General features: G+C 38.7%; 1 protein-coding gene across 1 annotated transcript in view; it reads left to right on the top strand.

The window, feature by feature from the left end:
- Positions 1-23,982, top strand: part of LOC127636583 (protein furry homolog) — an 82,161-nt gene that overhangs the window by 22,380 nt on the left and 35,799 nt on the right. Inside the window, exons 2-25 of the mRNA XM_052117205.1 lie at positions 1,765-1,955; positions 4,610-4,663; positions 5,910-6,049; positions 8,541-8,631; positions 8,749-8,828; positions 9,059-9,139; positions 12,972-13,140; positions 13,277-13,369; positions 15,515-15,613; positions 16,143-16,244; positions 17,654-17,757; positions 17,891-17,999; positions 18,164-18,250; positions 19,305-19,476; positions 19,580-19,712; positions 19,958-20,065; positions 20,179-20,413; positions 20,563-20,748; positions 21,846-21,932; positions 22,196-22,455; positions 22,682-22,871; positions 22,970-23,094; positions 23,389-23,446; positions 23,827-23,918. Of these exons, the coding sequence (XP_051973165.1) occupies positions 1,765-1,955; positions 4,610-4,663; positions 5,910-6,049; positions 8,541-8,631; positions 8,749-8,828; positions 9,059-9,139; positions 12,972-13,140; positions 13,277-13,369; positions 15,515-15,613; positions 16,143-16,244; positions 17,654-17,757; positions 17,891-17,999; positions 18,164-18,250; positions 19,305-19,476; positions 19,580-19,712; positions 19,958-20,065; positions 20,179-20,413; positions 20,563-20,748; positions 21,846-21,932; positions 22,196-22,455; positions 22,682-22,871; positions 22,970-23,094; positions 23,389-23,446; positions 23,827-23,918 (3,046 nt within the window). The remainder of the gene's footprint in view (positions 1-1,764; positions 1,956-4,609; positions 4,664-5,909; positions 6,050-8,540; positions 8,632-8,748; positions 8,829-9,058; positions 9,140-12,971; positions 13,141-13,276; positions 13,370-15,514; positions 15,614-16,142; positions 16,245-17,653; positions 17,758-17,890; positions 18,000-18,163; positions 18,251-19,304; positions 19,477-19,579; positions 19,713-19,957; positions 20,066-20,178; positions 20,414-20,562; positions 20,749-21,845; positions 21,933-22,195; positions 22,456-22,681; positions 22,872-22,969; positions 23,095-23,388; positions 23,447-23,826; positions 23,919-23,982) is intronic.

The following is a 23,982-nucleotide window of genomic DNA, read 5'->3' as shown; positions in this document are numbered from 1 at the left end:
AGACATCCTTACCATAAATAAACACTTAAACGATAGTGTTTTGAAAGCAAATTCTGCATTAAAGCATATTTACACCATCAGGTGAGCTACTGCGCAAGCTAATCATGTTGGAATAAGTGTATAATGTAAGGGGGTCTGGAATACTAGCGTTAAAATGTATATTTTTCAAATTGTGAGTTAGAGTAAAAGCGTTTTGATATAATAACATAGCAGGGTGTGAGTAACAGAGTGAAAAATAAGCATTTATAAAGTTATAAACAGCCATAATGCCTGTGAATTGTGCAAAAGTATATAAAGTTTATAAGTATAAGTATATAAGTACTCTAGTGTTGTTGTAGTGCCTCTAGTGTTAATTGCACCAGGAAACTGCAGCAAAATGTATAAAGCGGCATGTAAAACTCAGTTTGCAGAAATGCAGTTATTGTAATGTTCATTCTATGAGACTATAGGTTTAAAGTTTCAGTCCAACGGACATTAACGAGAGAAGAGTCTCAGCTTTTTTTACTGCATCCGTGCTATGTGTGATTAGAGTTTATCTTTCTTTTTACTTCATTACCAACAACTGACTGTAAAGAACAGTGAGAATATTTAAAGACATTATTCAATTGACTACCACCCCTGGGCGTGCTGAGTGACTCCAGCCAGGTCTTCTAAGCAACCAAAATGGCCCGGTTGCTAGGGAGGGTAGAGTCACATGGGGTAACCTCCTCATGGTCACTATAATGTGGTTTTTGCTCTCGGTGGGGCGCGTGGTGTGTTGTGCGTGGAGAATAGCGTGAAGCCTCCACACGTGCTTCGTCTCCACGATAACTATAGATTGACGTCACAGACGCAGAGGCAACTGAGATTCCTCCTCTGCCACCAGGATTGAGGCGAGTCACTACGCCACCACAAGGATTTAGAGCGCATTGGGAATCAGGCATTCCAAATTGGGGAGAAAAAAATACATTATTCAGTGAAAATAGTGTCAGTGGATCTCACCTTTGATGGACACACATTACAAGAAATAAAAACTCTGTTTTAATTTCAAGCACTTTTAAGCACCTTTTTTCTTTTTTTTTTACAAAACAAGACGATTTCCAGATTTTCTAGTAATTACACTTAATTACGCTAAATTCAAGCACTTTAAAAGCACTTCAAGGGCCTTATGTAAAACCCTGTAAAAAGTGTAGAATAAAGCCACAGAGAGATCTTGATGCTTGACAGTTCATTTCATTTGTGATCACATGGACAGAAAACAATGTTGTAAATCTGAAAATGTTGATTTTGCCTCAATATGGTTTGTCATTTATTTTGGTCTGTGTTATTTCGAAATTGGATACATTCCCGCTTCCCTAATATTTACTTACTGTAACATTGCATGTCATTCACGGTATAACTACAGATGATACATCTGTACAGTATCTGTCTGATGAAAATCATGTACCATGGTCCTGTTTTTAAATGTCTATCTCTCAAGGTTAAAGGTTCTAAAAGACAGATACACCTAAAAGCATTTGATATACCATACCCATTTGCCTTTTTGTTTAGCTCAGCATTTTTTTAAATTATTTTATGGACTTTTGGGGGAAATTACCCTAGTAGGATTCAAACTTGAGTCACCTGCACATTTACTGTACTATTCAAAATGTGTACTGCCCGCTAAACCATATCCCCAATGATTAGCCAACAGTTGACTCGTCCTCAGCCATGAAAGTTTGTTGCATCTACAGATTTAAAAACTATCAACTGTTGCATTGAGACTGTATTTTTGTTTTTTACCAGCATCCCCCGTAGGAAAGCGACCGCTCCCCCAAGTGAGCAGCGCTCCGGGCGAAAGGAAAGGTCCCGTTGCCACAATGCCGGTTACTGTGGACCCCGAGAGCAAACCTGGCGAGTATGTCCTCAAGAGCTTGTTCGCCAACTTCACCACCCTGTCTGAACGTAAGATCCGCATCATCATGGCAGAACCACTGGTAAGATACTTCCTGTTCAACTGAAAATTTATGAAAGTGGTGGTATATCGGCTAGAACAATTCCCAGGCAAGGCTAGGTTTATTATCTCCTGAGAATGAAACATCTAAAGCATTTACATTCAGATCTTCTGAGATACACAACTGAACTCCAATGCAATTAAAAACAGTCACAACAAGACAGTCAACTAGTCAGAGGAGAGGAGATGTCTAACAGCCCTGTCACACAAGTTATTAATGACTCAGCTGTGGCTTTTATATGTAATTGCTTCAGCTGGGAGGCATATCAAACATTAATACAGCAAATATCTTCAAACTCCCATAATAGCCATGAGATATTGTTTCTGATTTTGCCGCAGTAGCTCAGGTTGCCTGGTCTCTCTGTACCAAAGTAATTCCATTATGAAAGAGTGGGGATTTAAGTGGACAGGAATGGGTTTCGTCAGATCACACTCCTAACAGGAAGCAGTTAAATCTCACAGCACACCCATTACACTAATATCTCTGTGCTAAATCCCTGCGTGATGAGTCCATGATTTACACAATTTAATTGATTTTGTTAACAATCATCAGTGTTGAGTTTTTTCAGAAGAAGTTCAGAGAAATTACTTTGCTATTTCAGATATTTGTATCACAGATGCACAAAGCCATTTTCATCTGTTTTCCTAACATCTGACCGGTGACTTTTCAAAAGAGAGAGATGGATTACGGCACTCAGAAGATCTCAAATTTACTGTTAATTCCTCAGCAGCTGTATATGAAACCTCACCGCAGTAGTTTTGACTTGTTTTTAATGTCAGGTTAATTTGTCACAAAATACAGTGATAAAAATGTACTTAAAGAAACAAAACAATTTTGTATTATTTATGTTCGCTAGATTTACCCAGCTAAAGGACGTAAAAAAAAAGGCAGAACTACGTCATCAGACTCATCAAACAGTATCGGCTTCTGTCCATCCCTAAATTTATTGATCTTCTTGATATCATTAGATCTGTTATTTTTTTATTTTTTTCCATAACAAAGCCAAACATTGCAGTAAAGCCTTAGATAACGGCTAATGGACATAAAGTTCAACAATTCAAGAAAGTCATTACCTTAAGATGCAGGATGCAAGCAAACACGACAAGACACTCTTGACCTAGACATCTATGTCCAACCTGTTTGTAGAATCCTAGCTCTTCTTTGCTCTTAATGTGTGTGTGCATGTGTCCGTGAGTGTGTCTGTGTGTTTCAGGGGTTAATCACTTAATATGACCTCCAGACCCAGCTCTTGTTAAGTTGTTCTTTTGGCTCCATGGCCCCCATATTTTGTGATATACTTTAGAGGATAATAATTGTTATTAGCAAAAGGAATCAGTATAAGAATCTTCACTGATTGCTGCAGCCTCTTTGAGTCACTGATAATGCTTGAACGAGTGCTGGTGTTATAGGCAGGCCAAAACAGAATCTGCAGAATTGCTATGTTTAATTATGGTAAACAGTTTTAAACTGAACTGAGAGTACTACACTCTTATCAGTATCAAATTACCAATAGTCAAAATATTTAAAGAGATCACACTTACTTCTGTCATCATTTACTCATCCTTATGTTGTTTCAAACCTGTATGATGTTCTTACTTCCATGAAACACAAAAAGAGATGTTAAATTCATTGAAAAAATGCAATGAATGTGAATAGTGACTGTGGCTAGCATTTAGCATATTTAATTTTGTGTTCCATTGAAGAAAGAAAGTTATATTGATTTGGAACAAAAAGGTTGAGTAAATTATAACAAAATGTCATTTTTGGGTTATCAGTAGGCTTAGGATCGATTCATATTTCTCAACACAACTTTGGTAAGGTGAAAGCGGCAGGGTAAATTAAAGGGGTCACGCACCATACATGTCTGGCAGATGACATGGTGCATTCTAAAATAAAAAAATAAAAAAATTCTGCAAAGGTATGCACACAACGCCAACACTCAGCATCAAAATTCTGCAGTGCCATGGAGCGCAACTCTTGTAGTTTTCCATTAAATTTGACCCAACTCATTATCAAAGGACAAAGATTATTTACTCTAGCCATTATATTGTTTATATGTGTCTTTCATATAGCCTACACAATGTATTTTCAGTCACAAGTATGTCGTTTTTTTGGATTAACAGCTTGAAAGAAAGACTTATTCAAGGATACATACAGAGCAATTTCATAATAAACCTCACCATTTCGAATCGTTCAGTTTGCGCAGTAACACCAGTTTCATACACTAACCTGTAAACTCATTCTTGAACTTTCTTCATTCTTGAAGGACAAAAACCTTCATAACTTTGGACTGCCTTCTGCTTTGCCACATCAGCTCATCCTCTATGACCCGGCTTCATTAAATGTTGCATCACTTTCTTGTGGTTTCCCAATGCAATGCAAATACGCCACAATTTTAAACAGAAGGCCAATTGAGTGGCGAGCTTTTAAAGCACGCAAATTACGCTTCTAATTTAAATGTTGGCTCTTTTAATAGCAAAAATATATAGATCAAATTACGTTATTATCTATATTTTATGACATCCGTAGTTATCTGAGCTTTTTAAGTTCATGAATTACAAAAGAAAGATTGTTTTCCAGCTGGGAATCTGCAGCCGATAATCTAAGCCTCATAAATTCTCTTTGATTTTCTGCAGGAAAAGCCCCTCACCAAATCTCTACAAAGAGGAGAAGACCCACAGTTTGATCAGGTAAGATCAGGTGGCATTTCTATATCCTCCCTGACATTTAAAACTTGCATGATGCTAATATGCTTCTTACCCTTTAAATCCAATCGATCACTCTTGATTTTATGAAAAAATACAATGATGATGTGAAAGAATTACAAGTAGAAGAAAACACAACAGAAATAAGCCATAACAACAGAACGAAATTAATCCACAGCACAGCGAAATTAACAGAAAATAAATACATTTTGGCCACTGTATTTTGATTCATGTGGCAGTCTCACTTAATAAAATGAGAGATCATGAGGCAGCTCGGAAGATGCAGAGATCTGCTCATCCCACTGCAAGTCACTGCAAGAGTTCCTCATTCAATGCATAACAAGAGAGCATTGACCGGGAACTGAGTGCTTCCCTGTCCACACGGATGCTGCAGCCTGCATACAGCCCATTTTCTCAGGAGCAGGACACCTTATAAGAGCTGCCGGTATGCAAGAATAGCTGCAGGTTCTGTGACGTCATTTTCGCATCATTGCCCAGTATGGATTTGAGAAAATATTGATGTTGTTATGTGCATTGAGTTCTGGTAGAAACCCAACCAGGTATTGGCCAGAGCACTTAAGGACAAATAAGTACAGGATTTTTATAACTATTTCTTTTATGATAATTTTGTTGTTGTATCTTATTAATTTTGTCTTGTTGTGGCTTATTTTGGTTGTGTTTTCAGCTTTTATTTGCTTTGCTAATTTGGTTGTGTTGTGCACCCCTCGGCCACTGTAAAATAGTCTAGTCTACTCCATTACAGTCCAATTTTTCCTGCTCATGTTGATATGTAGATTAATTTTTGGCATCATCAGTCAGACTCTAAGAATAGCACTGCTATAGCTGGTGCTGTGCTGTCCCCAATTTACCCCGCTGTACTGAATTTTTAAGCTGTGTGAATGTATGTGTATGCTATGAGGGACAGAGCCGTGAACATCTCATGATGGGTGTGGGGAATACCTGGCTGCTTCTGTCCACACCCCCCTCCCTGGATCTCAATTCTGTCTGTGTTCTGATGATCCCAATTCCACCTATAATATAATTTCACATGCATTTGTCAGTTACAGTCTAATACAATACATTGAGTGTCATCACATTAATATTCCATTCCGAACGCAGTCTCAGTTAAACCTCTTTGCATCCGTTGCTTTAAAATGAGCTCCTGTGAAAAAAAACAATGCTAAGAAGTCAGTGAACAATTTGGTATGTTTTTTTTCTATTATTTCTACAGTTGATCAGCACTATGAGCTCTCTTGCTGAGTACTGTCTTCCCTCCATTCTGAGGACGCTGTTTGACTGGTATAAAAGACAGAACGGTTTGGAAGATGAGTCCCATGAGTACCGCCCACGCGCAAATACCAAATGCAAAAAGTGAGTTCCCTTTGCCTACTGCAGATTCACTTCCTCAGAGTCACATTTCTGAAAGCAACTCTTTTGGAACTCGTTCAACTATGTCAGTTTTACTGTCACTCTGAAAATCACAACTGCAATAACTGGAATGCCGTAAGGAGTGTGTGGCCTCATTCACACAAAATAATGTTCCCATTTAATGTCTAACTCCCTCTTTGAAACTTTGAAACTCTTATTATATGTAATGTTAAGCCACTATGTTTTTTCTTAACGATTGTTGTGTCATTTTGTGTCTTTTTAAAAACAATACAAAAATACTGACTAAGAAATTGAACACTGTTCATTAGGTATCTATTACACAATCATGGTTTGTTAACTTCCAAAATAGTATATCCTGTTGTGTATTCCTGAGCTAAAACTAGAGCACACGAGAGCCAAGTGACTGCTGATCTCATTGCCATAAGTCTGTCAGTATAATCTGATTTAATGTATCTTGCATAACTGTGTTAATAGTATTCTGTTTAGTTGTGCAAGTGTGCATTTGTGTGTGTTAGTGTATCTAGTGGTGTGGATGAAATCTTATGATTGATAGCTATCATCAGGAAGCCTCGCCTTCATATGATGAAATACAATCTCTAATCAGAGTTCTTCAGCAGTGGTCCAGGCTGCACTGTGCAGTCATCTATGTAGCAATTCATCTGATATTAGGCCAGTAATAGCAATAGGGCTGTGATGATCGGCTGTTTTCGAACAGCTACACTGACGAGATTTACAGCATCCACTGAATGTTCTTTTTGGGGATATTTTAAGCTCAATTGTCAGCATTTGTGGAATTATGTTGATTACCACAAAAAATTATTTAGACTCATCCTGCCATTTAAAAAAAAACTAAAAATAATTCAAGGCACTTACAATGGAAGTGAATGGGGCAATTTTTGGAGCATTTAAAGGCAGAAATGTGAATAGCTTATAACGGCACTTAAATAATATTTTCTGTTGTTTTTATGGTCATTTTAGGGTTTATGGCATTACTTCATCATGGCAACGAAGTTGTAAAATTGGAAATAATTTTACACAAAAAACATTATTAATCGATTTTATCACACTAAACCATGTTTACATGCATATTGTTTATGTATTGTGGCTATACTTTTGAAACAGTGAATATTTTAATGCTTACAGATTGGCACCATTATCATGTAAAAACCATGCATCTTATCATGTAGCTTGTTGAGCTCGTTAGCACGGAGACATAGCGCATGTGGAGGCTTCACGCCATCCACCGCGGCATCCACGCTCAACTCACCACACACCCCACCTAGAATGAACCAAATTATAGCCCCCATGAGGAGTTTACCCCATGTGACTCTATCCTCCCTAGCAACCGGGCCAATTTGGTTGCTTAGGAGACCTGGCTGGAGTCACTCAGCACGTCCTGGGGGTTGGCCTCAGGGCTGGATTGAGAGGTGGCCTCAGGGCTGGTATCGGGAGGCCTGGGAGGCAGCCACAGGGACAGAAGGCTGCCACAGAGCAGGGGACAGGAGACCTGGGAGGAGGAGTCATGGGAGGCAGGGCTGTGGAAGGTGGAGCCAAGGGAGGTGGAGCCAGGGAAGGCAGAGCCAAGGGAGGTGGAGGCGTGGGAGACACGGGGGGGTGGCAGAGCCAGGGAAATTGGCCCTGGTTAAGATGACAATGAGCGAGTGTTTTCATGCAGTGCGAAGAGATATGGCAGCTGGAGAATTCAACCCACACCTGGCTCACCGTTTGTGGTTGAATGCTCCAGTCTCCATATAGTAAATCCGCTCCCGTGTTTATTATGCCCAGGACATGCATTACATGTATTAAATAAGTGTATGTGTGCAATGCTCCACACAATTCGTTTCTTTGCTGAATGTGCTGTTTGTACCTCCTGGAAATATATATATGCCAATTTTAGCCACAGGAAGTGGGGGAAACAGTGTACTTTCAGAAAGTGAAAAAAACAGATACTGCATTAATTGTGCTAATTTTTAAACTGTCATCTATTAGTCACAGAAATTAACTCGTTACATTTCCTATCCCTATTAAATCATATAGTTAAACATACACTTTCACAAAAGACAAAAAAAAAACAACAACATTAAAATATGGTACACAACTAATATTATTTTGTTTAGTTTGTAGTTAATGTTAAATCTAATTATGTGGTGAAAAAAACACATTATACTCACATTCTAGAGGTACCAGAAAATGAATTCTGATATTCTCATAGGAAATTTACCACATAGTAATACAAGCAAGGCAGAAATTCCTCTGCATTGATTTGGGTGTTATCTCATGTCAGGGGACCGTAATCAAATTATAAACCATTGACATTTGGATTTTATTTCATCTGTGCTTCAGAATCAAATTCTGGTTTTCAGAAGCTCTCATGGATCAAACTTCAGAAGAATGTTATACAGTATATAACTGATATCTGTGACTGTGCACCAAGATGTGATTTACTGAATTTCTCCCTGTCTCTCTCTCTCAGTGATGAACAACAGAAAGATTATCTGATGGAAAGGAGGGATTTAGCTATAGATTTCATATTCTCACTGGTGCTTATTGAGGTTTTAAAACAGGTAGGCTATGACTTAACACCCACAAAACTGACAACCTTTTCTGATAACTTCAACACAAAGGTTTATAGCATATACTGTACTATCGTTTATCATGTCTCTGTCTATCTTACTTTGTAGATCCCTCTCCACCCTCTTCTGGATGGCCTCATTCAGGAAGTCATTAACCTGGCATTCAAACACTTCAAGTACAAAGAGGGGTAACAATCAATTTTAATTATTTACACCATTTGGCATTAGCCATTATGATCATGCATGTGTGTGCATGAGTAAATCTGCCTAATAAGCAATTTGCATAATTTTATTTCTCAGTTATACTAGTATAAATCAAGTATAATTGCATAGCGTAATGTAAGTGTAGTTAAGTGTGATTGGATTTTACAGTAGAGCCCCAGACATGAATGAATGATGATATTTCTGTGTCCTGCAGGTACCTTGGGCCCAACACTACCAACATGCACATAGTGGCTGATCTGTATGCAGAAGTGGTCGGTGTCGTGTCCCAATCCAGGTAAATTGTTCAATGCGATTCACAATGTGTCCTAACAAGGTGCAATGCAACAACTTTTAAGGATTTTTTCACGTTGTTTGTCTGACCTCACTGAAAGTCGAATATTGCGTGACTAAACATCTAGCCCTGCCAATCACAGTCAATGGTACTATACATACAGCCAGTTCTTTCGGTATTCGACATGAAAATGTGAACTCGCAATAAGTCTATTTGGCTATTCCCACCTCACTAAAACTTAAGTCAGTGACCTGGTATTGAGCTCAAAATGATGGTGGTATTTTTCTTCCTATGACAGAGTATCTAGTGTTAGACGAGGCACTAATGGTAGGCCATTAGTCTGATAGACGTGATGTCTAGTCATGTTCACAGGGAGCTTCATCAGTGTCACAAAAAGATGGATTCTTTCCCTATCGGTATGAGGGGACCAGTCCTGACAGTAATAGCCTCTTTTCATTTTTAATATTGTGAAAAATGTCTTTGAGGCTGTTCTTATAATAAGGAAGTCTGAAAGTTACACGTAAGTCTCAAAGTGAGTACATGTATCTGTTGAAGTTGAGTGGAAGTGGGGCTGCTGTAAGGAGGCCTCCAAATTTTATGTGAAGATAGGGGAGTATGGGGGGTTTCCCAGGCTTGAATCGGTCAATAGAGAAGTGTGACGAGGAGGAAGGTGGGGCAGGTTACTGCCTCTTCCTTGCCCACCTTTACCCGTTACATTGGTGCCGAAACCTGGGAAGGAGGAGGAAAGTGCTGTAGCAGAGTCCTCGCCACTGCCATCTGCCAGGGGAGCAGCTGTGGCTGTCTGCCTGGGGACAGAGGGGTCGTAGATGGCCGCCGAGAGTTGGAGGAACCGCTGTCATCTGCCAAGAAATGGGAGGAGACATTCTGTCCACCAGGGGTTGGAGGACTCGCTGCCATCTGCCAGGGGAGGAATGAAGTGTTGTCCGCCAGAGGTCAGAGGAGTGGCTGATGACCAGGCAACGGCGTGTCCGGGGACCGGCAAGCCAGTTTTCTCTCTCTCTTCTCTCTCTCTCTCTCTGTCGCTCCGCCTCGCTCTTTCCCTCCCATCATCTCTCCCAGGGCTCCAAAAAGTTGGGAAGATCTGCTGGCAGGCACGGCCGGAAGGGCAACACCCCCACTCCAGGAAGGGAGGGGAGTACGTCATTCCCGGCCTGAGTCAGGTGATGGGGGATTGTAACGAGGAGGAGGGCGGCTCTGGGCCGTGAGGACACACGTCAGGCCCTTAATCGAGCTAATCAGCCAGGAGGGGATAAAGACGAGCCGGAGAGCCAGTTCGAGAGAGAGCCACATGCAGCTGCTGTGTGTGTGTCTATGTGTTTTTCTTTAAAATGATTTAAGTTAATTTATGATATTACAAGTTACGTTGACCGTTCAGCCGGTTCCCGCCTCCTCCTTACCCCCCTTTACACCTTAACAACAATATAGCCTGATGGATGAAAGTCAAACGGATTATCCCCAAAAATTTGGGCATTATACAGAGTGATGATTTTTTTTGAGACATACATTCCCAGATCTTCCAATGATAGTTTTTAAGAAAAGCACTACCTTAGGTGACAGATAAGTACATCGTTACCTACCACCCACTCTTCATTGGTTAGGGGATAAACCTAAGGGTTGTTTTAAATGCCATAGATGCAATGTTTGCAATAATGTAGTACAACTTTGTAGTATAATGAAGTACAAAAGGTTTTCTATATTGGGGTAATGAAGTGTATTCTATTGCTAAGCATTTTAAATCAATTCACAACTGTAATCCTTCTACTCTTAAAATACAAGGTGTTGACCATATAAGTACTTCAATCAGGAAAGGTAGGAGGGCTGTTTTACCTTTTGTATTAAGCCATGCAATAATAAAGGCTTTTTAATGAAAAAGAGTGCCATGGTTATCCAGCTTATAGTTTTTTTAATCTGTGTAAAATGTTGGGTTTGTGATTGTCTGTGCTTTTTAACCTAAGACAAAATAAATAGAATAATTAATCCTTCAAACAGTGTGTACAGTGCATGTTAACAGTACAAATACACAAGGTTTCTTTAATTCTTAGTTAAATTTTAGCTCACCTAAGACAAACATCGCGCCTTGCAGAGAGAGAAGGATAAAGATCCCTCCCTTTCCCTCTCCAGATGCCTTTCTAAATTTAAGGTTGAAGAACTCTCCCTCTGTCAGCCCAGGCAGAGCAAACTTACAAGCACACAAGAACTTCTTAACTCACATGTATACAAGCAAACATCTTACACTTGTTTAGCACTATATTAGTCTTCGGCTACAATTATGGGCCTTTTTTTGTGATTGCATAGGTAATGATCTCCTTTTTTGCGATTCCAAACTCATTCAGATTTCATGTGGTGTGAACTGGTTTAGGCTGATGGTGTTACCAGGATGTGACACTGTTTAGAAGAGTGCTTTTAATTTACAGCCTGGCAGATGGACACATTACAAGCTAAAACAAAGAATATCACACAAATTTCATGTTTTCCACTCTTTAGTTGTTGAATAAATAAGCACCAGTCCATTAAGGCCCAGATATTCTTCATTCAAAATCGAAGAAGGAACGGGTGTGATGTAATTTAAAACAAAACCTGGCCAAAAAGGGTTTTTTGCGTTCATTTTGGTGGATCGTAACAGCTTGTCTAGGCTAACTTTTCAAGTAGGTATAGCTGTTGGCTGGAGACTTCCAAATGGGGGGGAGGGGGTCTGGAGGGTGGGGTTACTCCAAAAGGGGGTTATGCAAACTCCAAAAGGGTTAAGGAAAAGGATTAGGTTTGGGGCTCCCTATATCTTCAGTGGTGGTTAAAAAGCATCTTTTACTGATCTAGAGGGAATTCTACTCATAGGCATAAAGTCATTGATAACACATTTAATGTCACATTAGTTAGGTATACTGGGCATCCTCATATTTAAATGTACTTCTAAATGCCCCCTCAGCTGTGTGACAGGTGTCTGAATGTTCGCAAATAGTATACCATTGCTCGGCTGTTTAGAACTTTTTACCCCTGAACGAAGAAGAACTTCTCCAGAAGCATATCGCGGCCTTAAGCAGGACCAAATGTAATCTCCAAAATTTAAAAAAACATTAATTTCACTGATCTTGAAGGAAAATGTGGAAATTCTGATTTAAAAATGGTACAATGTGTTAAATTGAGCAGAAAATACTACAATCGTATTGGCAGCTGAAAGCATAATCAAATTCAGAAACTGTGAATGACAAGTGTTCCAATTCTGCCTAAAGTTCTGCATGCACAAATTCTGTGTAGGTCTGATTATAAGCTATTAGCATCTTGTTTTGTGATTGCATAGATACTGATCTCAAAGCGTATTTGGATCTCATGTGGTGTGAACTAGTGCAGAGTGATGGTGTTACCAGGATTTGATACTATTTAGTAGAGTGCTTTTAATATTCCCCTGGCAGATGGTCATATTACCAGCAAACACACAGATTATCACACAGACTCCATGCTCTATGAGACTCTTTAGTAGGTTTAGAGCAGAGTTGCCAAGTCTGCCGTTTTCTCACGTAATTGCTCTATTTTAAAACTGTTGTCGTGGGTAGAATATTTTTGACTAAATTGATATAGATTACATTCATTTGGTATTTTTCTATTTAATTTATATAAAATGGATAACCTGTTTTCATACAATACATACAGTTTAGAATTAAATTAAGCATGCAAACCTGGCAAATTTGGTTGTAATCCTCAAATATAAATAAACAATCTCCAGCTTACTCTTTAACCTCATTAGCCCATGTAAAATAAGAGGAATCCGTTAAAAAAATAAATATATATATATATATATTAACCCTCTCATCCTCCCTAGGTTTCCAGCAGTAAGGAAGAAGTTTATCTCAGAGTTGAAGGAGCTCAGGCAGAAAGAGCAGAGCCCATATGTGGTCCAGAGCACCATCAGCCTCATTATGGGGGTCAAATTCTTCCGCATTAAGATGTATCCGGTGGAAGATTTCGAAGCCTCCTTTCAATTTATGCAGGTACACAACACAGCAATTATTCAAATGTTGTATTTTATTTTCAATACAAAACGTTCAATCTACAAAGATAAATTGAAAACTCTCTCTGTGCATTTAAAAAAGAATACTTTTGTTATAATATTTGTAATATTTACAGGAGTGTGCTCAGTACTTCTTGGAGGTGAAAGATAAGGATATTAAACACTCTCTGGCTGGACTCTTCGTAGAGATACTTGTCCCTGTTGCAGCGGTAAGTGTACAGTTTTCTTCCTGAAAGATCTGCTACTGTGAGCACTGCCAGAATAAATACACTGTTGAAAACTTTGCAATAAAAATGACTTTGATAAGAAAGCATATACTAAGCATGTACAGTCTCCAGGGTTGGGAGGGTTACTTTTTAAATGTAGTCCGATACAAATACAGATGACTTATTAACATGTAATCAATAACTTAATTCAGTTACCTCTATAATAATGTAATGTAATCAGATTGCTTTTAGTTACTTTTTGCTTCCCTCAAGATCGCTTATGTGAATAAAGACAAGAGAAAAGCAATGTGTTGTCGATGACTTTTAATCATGCCTTCTGAATGCAAATGAACTGTGTTTGAGTAATGTAGCTATTATTGTATATAAGAAAAAAACATGAAAACAGGGACAGTGCCTCATTATTAGGACAACAGAATATGTTAAAATATAGAAGAACTCTGCATTTTTAACCAAATCAGGTGATCTGTTACAGAAAATTGTATATTTTCTCATCAAGCAAATACAGTTAGATCGCACTGAATTATGTCTTGGTTAACATTAAACAAAATCTGACAGGATATACCTCAGATTTGGAAACACTACAAAGTTTAATTCTGCCATGTATTGCAGTTAACATGTAGACTAATTCGCACTGACCATTTATTAACTTCTGACTGCAACAGATAGATCACAGGCTATCTTCTTTATCATTATCATCATCATCATAATTATTAATGCCTCCAGTCCCCTCTGCTTGCTCATGATCCACAGTCAAACATCACCAGCTAATGTTTATGGGTGATTCTATGTTTATGTTTAAGGAGGATTTGAATGATAAAAAAATTAATATAAAAAAATAAAGAGTCTAGATTGACTTATTCCTAATTTCTATGAGTTTTAAAATGTCACATTTGGCAGTATTTCTCCCTCACTCATACTTTTGAACTTCTAAACAATACATTTCTAACAAGTATCAAAATCAGATGAATTATCCATTGCACTTTCCACTACGAACTTCATAACTTTTTCAATTAATTTGGTATTCATGTGTACAATCTGGATTTATTTTCAACAAAGAATTAAAAAAAATGCTATCCCAATTACTGTTGTCATTACATCATGAATGCATTTTAGAGAACAATTTTAGAGTTTCAACTTACGTAAGTTAAGATGTAAATGAGAAGTCACACTTAAGTTTTGACTGTAGGCATCCCGTGTACTAGAATACGGACTGTTCGCCAGGAGGAGTTGTCGTTTCTCCACTATATGTGCTTACTGCAATAAAGATGGTATTTTGTGAATATCCAACATCAAGCCATCTTTATTGCATGCGAAAACAATCGACAGACGGACGGACGGCAAAATACTTATGACTAATTTTAACTATCCTAGCTAATATGAATTCGTTTGGGTTTTGCCTTTAAATACTTTAAAATTATATGTCGGGTCCTTGGAAAATCACTGCATCTTCACAACTGGAAGGTAAATTGCACTGAACTTTAATGCTGTCAGAAAATGACCTTTTCTCCACTGAAGAATTTCCACAAACATTATAATATTTCTCCAGGAGACATTGCGATGAAACAGCCCCTTTAATGGTTTGACCACGTTTGCCTCGAGAGCGCTGTGTTGATGTGAGATGGGTGTTATTTACACATGCGACAATAAGTGGCACCAGATTCATGCGAGTCATGAGAGAGAACCAGAAGAGATCTGGTGCATCTGATCATATCTGAACCACTATAAAGCAAGAAGCGGTCTTTACAATTTTATATTGTTGTTTTTTTATATATATATTTAAAATTGTAATCCCATTTTTTACCAGATGTAACTGTAATCTGAATATGTTGGGTTTTTATGTAACTGTAATGGATTACAGTTACACAGGTTTTTTTTTTAAACTTGATTACATAATGCCGTTACAAGTATTCTGTTACTCCCCAAGCCTGACTGTGACTTACAGTCCTAAATATGAGAACCCTTAAACCACATTTAAAAGTGTATGAATTTTATTGCATTAAATAAAGTGATTTCTGCAAACAAATGCTGTAATATCTTAATTTTGAACAGGTTTTGATCTGATTAATTTCCTGTCTAATTTCCTGTCTAAAGTGTAATACATTTTTGCTTGATGTGGCATCTTTCTAGAGTGTGAAGAACGAGGTGAATGTACCCTGTTTGAGAAACTTCGTGGACACCCTCTATGACACAACTTTAGACCTGTCCTCCAGGAAGAAACATTCTCTGGCAAGTCTCGCTGTCTTTACTCACACTTTTTCTGGGCTTTCTTGTGTGAGCAGTAGCTGGTGATGCATCTAATTGGCTCATAGCTGACATGTTTTTGCTTTCGGAGACGTTTCAAATACTCCATGTCTAATTGTAATGTTTTTCAAGCCTTACCATAGCAACCAATCTCAAGATTTTACACGTTCCAAGCCAGTAATACATAATAGCTGTCTTGTATTTGTGCTGCATGTTGACACCCCTATTAAAGGGCACAGCTTCGGTTTTAAAGGGCATACCTTCAGTTTGTCACGAAGTGCCACTGGGGAAAATGATTGTGACAGGACAGTACTTCCCAAAATACTTACTACAGTGGTGTGATTGTAACACTGGCCCAACTGCTTTATAAAATAGTTGCGATTAACTCTCTTTGCTTAGTCACAGCATTACATAATTCTAGTGTGTAATTTATGCACCACTACCTTCACCAAACGGAATTACAAAATAATAAATAACATAGATATAATATTGATTTGCTGTTTTTCATTCTCAGGCTCTGTATCCTTTGGTTACATGTTTGCTGTGCGTGAGTCAGAAGCAAGTCTTTCTCAACAGATGGCATGTCTTCCTCAACAACTGCCTGTCCAATCTCAAAGTGAGTCTCTGAGATCTGCAAAACACGTATTGGCGGCCAGGAGACATCACATTGTGGTGCAAACGAACACAACAGAACACATTTTTTTGTGTAAGGGGGTTGTGTAAGGGGTTGTATCTGATCAGAGGTTCTCATGATGGGATATTTGTGTTTCTTTACACCAGTGATGCTTATCAGTCAAGTGCACAGATATTTAAAGTGACTGCAATTACAAGCAAATAGTTGCTAAAAATGTATGAAATGCAGAGGGAGGCTAGAAAATCGCAGGAATGTTTTGTTTGGTTGAAGGGGAGGCCGGTAGGACAAGACAGGCCTTGAACATCAGCTTTAACATCTCATGGTACATTTTTTACTCCAGCTCCAGCCCGTGTATCTGTGTGTGGGGTGTGAAAAAGATAGAAAGTAAGAAAGAGGATAGTGTTAATAACACACATTTTTACAGTTATAAATCTCTGATACATGTAGATGTATACATGCCGTAAAATCAGTGGACAAGCTGTAATTAAAAGTTGGGCAAAATCTTCTGATATTTTACAGTGGACTTCTAAAAACAAAAACAAGTATACAAGTATACCTGGCTGCAGCTTGCTGAACGGCCAGGCCCTTCTCAGTCTCGATCATGCACACGCCGAGTCTTTCTCGCACAGTTTCGTTTTTGAAAATGGTTCAGATGAAAGTGAATGATTAATTTGGGGCGATGCAAAGAGATAGGGCAGCTTGCCCATATCTCTCCCACACCAGGCTCACCGCTTGTGGGTGAAGTCTCCATTCTCCCTAAAGGAAATCCACTCCTGTGGGTGTTTATAATGCAAGGGACATGCATCACGTGCACTGAATCAGGTTGCTAGGATGTGCAGTCGAGTCGAGCGTTTACATATTAAGTTTATATATGACAATTTTAGCTGTGAAAAAGTGAAAAGGAAGCTTCTGAAGGAAGCTGAAGTGAGGGTTTGAGAAAGGAGGTGTATTGTAACAGTGTGCAGGATAGAGAGGCCCTCAGGCAGTGAAGTTTAACAAGATACTTGATCGCTTTAGAGCTACACACATATACACCTCCTCAGTCATTTTCATTTTGTTTAGCACTCTGTCAAGCCTTTGGCAATTATCTGATTTCTGTTATCGCTCAGTGTCTTAATGGCTGTTGCTCTATTTACTCTTCATGTTCTTCTTGTAACGATCTCTGTCAGTTAGCCTGAGAGCTGCTGACTTGTTATGTAATAGAGGTTTTGACCTGTAGGAAAAAGATCCTGCTCACTTCTGAGACCACTTTTTGAACCACAAAGAATGTACAAGAAAGAATAGCTTAGATTTTAAAACATGGATTTAAAAGAAATTCAATGCTTACACTGAATGTAAGCTATAAACGTCAAAGTAAAATATCAAGTGACAGCAGGATTCTTTTATTGCAGAATAAAGACCATAAAATGGCTCGGGTGGCACTGGAGTCTCTTTATCGACTGCTATGGGTCTACATGATACGAATCAAGTGTGAAAGCAACACCGGAACACAAAGGTATGAAAAAACGAAACATACAAGCCTTGAAACACACAGCTTAGTGAATACTGATGGTAATGGTAATAAATATGATCATGTCCATTAATTTGACATCTTCATGTCTTAATATCTCTCGTTTCCTTCTCTCCAGTCGCCTTACCTCCATCATATCAACACTGTTCCCCAAGGGTTCACGGAGCGTGGTTCCTAGAGACATGCCTCTCAATATCTTTGTCAAGATTATTCAGTTTATTGCACAGGTGTAACACTCAAAACTGACACACACACAGATGGCTATAAATGCATTTTAACACAAACCTGACTGTCTCCATGCTCACAGAGATGATGTTAATACCTGAAGTTTGTATTATTTTATGCAAATTAATTCATGATTATTATCTTCCCTATACTCTACTGGCTCCAGGAGAGACTAGATTTCGCAATGAAGGAAATCATCTGTGATCTGCTGAGTGTTGGAAAATCACCCAAAGCTTTCAGTCTAAACCCAGAGGTAATCACACATTTACACAAACGTGTTTACATAGCAATATAATAGGAATTCTATTGTTTTTATAGAAACCTAATTATAATGTCTAACACTAACCCAAATCCTAGAAAAGAAAATATTTAGAATTTTTAGAATTAAAAAATATTCTGTTATTTATTAATCATCTTTTCAATAGGGGAAGCGCTGGGTTGTCCCTAAATTATTATTATTATTTTTATTTTTATTTAACTTTGATCTTGCAATGCCCTGACCCCACACACACACACACACACACATGTTGGTCTACCTATCATTATGATAACTTTCCATGATTTTTATACTGTTCAAACTATAGATTATATCCCCTAAACCTAACACAATCCCTACACCTAACCCTCACAAAAACTTTCTGCATTTTTACACTTTCAATAAAACATTGTTTAGTATGTTTTTTAAGTGATATGAATTATGGGTACACTAGAAATGTCCTCATAAACCACATTTATAGCATAATACCCTTGTAATTACCAGGTTGTAAGCTAAAAATGTTTTCCTCGTAAACCACTTAAACCTGCTCACACACACACTCACACACACACATACATACATACACGCACACACACACACACACACACACACACACACACACACACACACACACACACATATATATCCATATGAGGACTCTTCATAGGCATAAAAATTTATACTGTATGAACTATAGATTATATCCCCTAACCCTACCCCTAAACATAACCCTCACAAAAAACGTTCTGCATTTTTACATTAAAAAAAAAAGGTTTAGTGGTTTGAAATATAGTATGTTAAGTGGTTTGAAACATGGGGACACTACAAATGTCCTCATAAACCACATTTATAGCATAATAACCCTTGTAATTACCAGTTTGTGAGCTAAAAAAAAATTCCTCATAAATTACCCAAACCTGCCCACACATACATCCATATTAACACTCTGGGTTGAGATCTTACTATTAGTGAAGGTCTTATAAATATGGAGGTGTAATAGGATTTTTTGTACATTGACTGGTATTTGTTTGGTGTGTGTGTGTTTGTACAGAGAATGAACATTGCTCTGAGAGCATTCCTTGTCATAGCCGATAACCTGCAGCAGAAAGATGGCGAACCACCCATGCCAAACACAGGCGCCACTTTACCCTCTGGAAACACACTCAAGAAGAAAAAGACCTACCTCAGCAAAACTCTCACTGAGGAGGAGGCAAAGCTAATAGGTACATACTCTTAGCCTGCCTTTATTTATATGTGTTTGAGTTTGTCTGTTTTTGTTTGACTTTTCTCCATTGAAATCTGGCTTGTTTCCACCTTTCTCTGCAGGTATGGCACTGTATTACTCCCAGGTCAGAAAAGCCATTGATAACATCCTGAGACACCTGGATAAGGAGGTGGGCCGTTGCATGATGCTCACTAATGCCCAGATGCTCAACAAGGAGCCAGAAGACATGATCACGTAAGAAGTTGTTTTTTGGCCTGTCTCTGCCTATTATTTATCTCAGTCTAATGTGAGTGGGTGAAGGGAAAGCTCACTGCCAGAAAACTCATGAGTCATCTTTAGCATGCACACCCTATTTAGACAGACTGAATTCTCTTTTTTTCCCCTCTGTCTCATTCTTCTTCCTGTTTGCTCATGTTTTTCTATCATGATATTTACTTTGCATAACTCAAGCCTCTCTTTCTCTCTCTCTCTTGGGTCAGGGGTGAGAGAAAACCAAAGATCGACCTGTTTCGGACATGTGTTGCAGCCATCCCCCGTATCCTGCCTGATGGCTTGTCCAAAATTGAGCTCATCGATCTCTTGGCCAGGTAAGAGTCACAAGCCCAAACTTGTTTCTTTCCTGTTTCCTGTGTATACCTTCTTCTGAATGAAAGAAGAAGTTGTTATTGCCATTGATTGTTTTTCTTTTTGTGTTCTGCAGGCTGACAGTCCACATGGATGATGAGCTGAGACTCATTGCCCAGAATTCTCTTCAGAGTCTGCTGTTGGACTTCTCTGATTGGCGGGAGGATGTTCTGTTTGGGTACACAAACTTCCTGCTGCGTGAGGTGCAGGAGACACAGCAGGGCCTGCAGGATTCCTCAGTTAAACTGCTGCTGCATTTCCTTTCACAGTGGAGGCTGGCGATACAGGCGCCCGGAAAACGCTCTGCAGAGGTATTTCATCTGCATTATAAGATAATTAATAAAGGGTGCTTTACAAAGTTTATATTCACTGGCCATCTATACTTCGCCAACCTAAACATTTCTTTTGAGCCACATACTGCATCTGATTATATGTATATGTACATATTTGTTCACCTCAGATGGGAGGTCAAAGCAGTGGGAGCTCCAGGCTGCCGGCTGAGCGCAGTCCTCACTCCGCAGTGCTGCATGCTGTGGAGGGTCTGGCCCTGCTGCTGCTCTGCTCCTGCCAGACCAGCACTCGCAAACTGGCCGTGTCCATCCTCAGAGAGATACGCTTGCTGTTCACAACCATCGGACAAGCCGAGGTAGGACAGACTACTTGGACTGTTGCAGATTGTGCCAGTGAAACAAAACAAAACACAATTGAGTAAAACAAAATAAAACAAGACAGAATAGAATAGAAAGGAAGGGAATAGTGCAGAAAAAGACAGAATAGAATTGATCAAGACAGATCTGAATCGAGTGGAATAGAACAGAACAAGACAGAATAGAATAGAGCAGAACAGATAAAAAAGATAGCAGAATCGATTAATAGATTAGTTGTACAATAATAGATTAGACCAGAAAAGAACAAGTCTGAATATAATGTAATAGAACAGAACAGAATTATGTCATGTGAGCAACTGGATTCATCATTAACATACATGCACGTGTAGTTGATTTGCACAGAGTAGAATAATGTCATGTGAACAACTGGATTCATCATTAACATACATGCAATGGAACAGAACAGATATAGAGAACAAAATAGAAATTGAATAGAATTATGTAATGTGAGCAACTGGATTCATCATTAACATACAGTACATGCACATGTAGTTGATTGGAATAGAATAGAATAGAATAGAATAGAATAGAATAGAATAGAATAAAGTAATATTAACAACTGGTTTAATAATTAACATACATGCAATGGAATAGAATAGAACAGAACATAGAAGAACAGAACAAAATAGAAATAGAATTGAATAGAATTGTGTCATGTGAGCAACTGGATTCATCATTAACATGCATGCACATTTAGTCGATTGAAAGAATAGAATAGAATAAAGCAGAGCAAGGCAGAATAGATTAGAACACAATAGTAGTAAAGTAATAGAATAGAAAAGAGCAAAAAAAGACAGAATAGAATAGGGTAAAGCATAACAAGACATAACAAAATAGAATAGAATAGAAAAGACAAGATAGATCCAAATAGAGCAGAACAGAACAAAAAAGACAATAGAATAGAACAAGACAGAATACAATAGAATAGAGTGTGAACAAGTAGATTAATCATAAATATACATGCACATGCTGTCGATTAGTATCAGGTGCAATACTAATTAATACTAGATTTGTTAGTGTAACAGAAACATATCTAACACACAACCTTATGACTGTTGTGTTGTTCTACTGTCAGGATGATGATAAGCCCATGATTGAGGTTATGGACCAGTTGGCCCCCAGTGTGCTGGACAGTTTTGTTCATGTGGCTGTTTCAGACTCCGTAAGCATTCCCCTTTAAAGCTGTGGATGTGTTTATCTGTGTATATCCAGATGTTAATGTGTGTAACTGTGTATGTGTCTCAGTGGTGTTGACATCACTTGCATAAAATTGATTTGTGCTTTTAGCCACAGAGCTTTTATAGAATTTATTCACAAATGCATAGCTGTAAATATTCTTAACACTCATGCATTATTTTGAACCCATTCCAAGTCTTGCACTGTTCTGTAAGTGCAACTATTAAAACCAAATATTTTTTATAAAAGGCCACCCTGCCCATGAGTCATCACGTGGATCTGCAGTGGCTGGTGGAGTGGAATGCCCGCCTGGTTAACAGCCACTATGACGTAAAGAGCCCCTCTCATGTGTGGATCTTTGCCCACTCGTTGAAGGACCCCTGGGTGCTCTGCCTGTATAGCTTCCTTAGGCCTGAGCACCTCCCCAAGCACTGCTCCACAGCGCTCAGCTATGCATGGCCCTACACTTTCACACGCCTACAGCTTCTCATGCCCCTCGTTGACCCAAAGTAAGTCTTCCTACTGTTTCATCTTTATGCTTATAAAATCTCTTCACAAGCACAGGTTTCATATCAAATGGTTTATTCCATTTGATATTAATTGCCAATACAGCCAATGCAACTAAAAACCACAAAATGGCAATTTTGGTTTAATTGGATTTTGAAGTAATTTTGGGTGAAAACAGCATACATTCTCAGAGGGAAAAGCTTACCTTTCTGTGGTACACCCCTGCAGTAGTCCAGTTTATGCCAAAAAGACCAATACGCCAGGTCCAGCTGATGGCTATGTGACACTATGGAGAAATTACTTGATACTGTGCCTGGGTGTTGCCAAACCCAGCATCATGAGTCCGGGTCACCTGAGAGCCTCCACGCCTGAGATCATGGCTACCACACCTGATGGTAGCGTCACTTATGACAACAAGGTATGTCCTCCACTGTAGGGGATTTCTAAGGATAGTCTGTCATAATTCAGAAAAGTGTTTGTGTCACTGAAAGTGTGTGTGTGTTTGTTTTTTATCAGGTGATAGGTACACCCTCAGTAGCTTGGCTCTTGAAGCAGCTGGTTCCTCTCATGAGATCTGAGAGTTTAGAGATCACTGAGTCTCTGGTCCTCGGCTTTGGGCGAACAAATTCCCTTGTGTTCAGGTAATACCTCTTACTCATTCTTATCCTATTTAGCATAATTTCCCCAAAACATCTGTAGCTTTTCATAGCCATATGTATTGATGTATTTATATATTTTCTAAACCTGGGCAAATTCATAGCTGTTCTAAAGCAGTCATGCTGTCTTCTCTACATGTCTATAAACTACAAAGACAGCAGTATCATAATGGTTTCTAATCTGCTGCTCTTTTACTGATAAAATATTTGCATTGCTTCAACACTGTCAGAGGGTTTCTAATGACGGTTATGTACAATATATGTTATCTTTTTGATTAGGGAGCTGGTGGAAGAGCTTCATCCTTTAATGAAAGAAGCACTGGAGAGAAGGCCTGAGGTGAGAACCCAGAATGTGCATTGTTGGATCCATGTTGTGCATTGGAGTTGTGCTCATGTGGGTGATGCAGGTTCGAAACTGGCCTGCATTGTGTTTCACCCATTCACCCTCTCCATAATGTCTTTATCCCTCTTCAATGTGTCTTTCTCATAAAGAGGCAAAAATTAAAATACAAAAATAAATAATACATATTTTGTCATTGGTATGGCGAGTTTGTAATATTTATGGAGAAAAGGTTAAGCTGACCAGTAGACACAATATATTTACTCTTTTCATTTAAGGAAATCTCTCTCTCTCTCTCTCTCTCTCTCTCTCTCTCTCTCTCTCTCTCTCTCTCTCTCTCTCTCTCTCTCTCTCTCTCTCTCTCTCTCTCTCTCTAGAATAAGAAGCGTAGAGAGCGGAGAGATCTGCTCCGACTGCAGCTGCTGCGTATCTTTGAGCTACTGGCTGACTCAGGGGTCATCAGTGACAGGTGAACTTTTCTGCTGATCTCAGACTAGTTTTGTGTTCTTAAGTAGTTAAATCTTGTGTTTAAC

Source organism: Xyrauchen texanus, chromosome 44 (genome assembly GCF_025860055.1).
Source record: "Xyrauchen texanus isolate HMW12.3.18 chromosome 44, RBS_HiC_50CHRs, whole genome shotgun sequence".
In the NCBI taxonomy this organism is placed as follows: Eukaryota; Metazoa; Chordata; class Actinopteri; order Cypriniformes; family Catostomidae; genus Xyrauchen; species Xyrauchen texanus.
The sequence above is the reverse complement of the archived record's forward strand: the minus strand, read 5'-3'. Positions and strand labels throughout refer to the sequence as shown.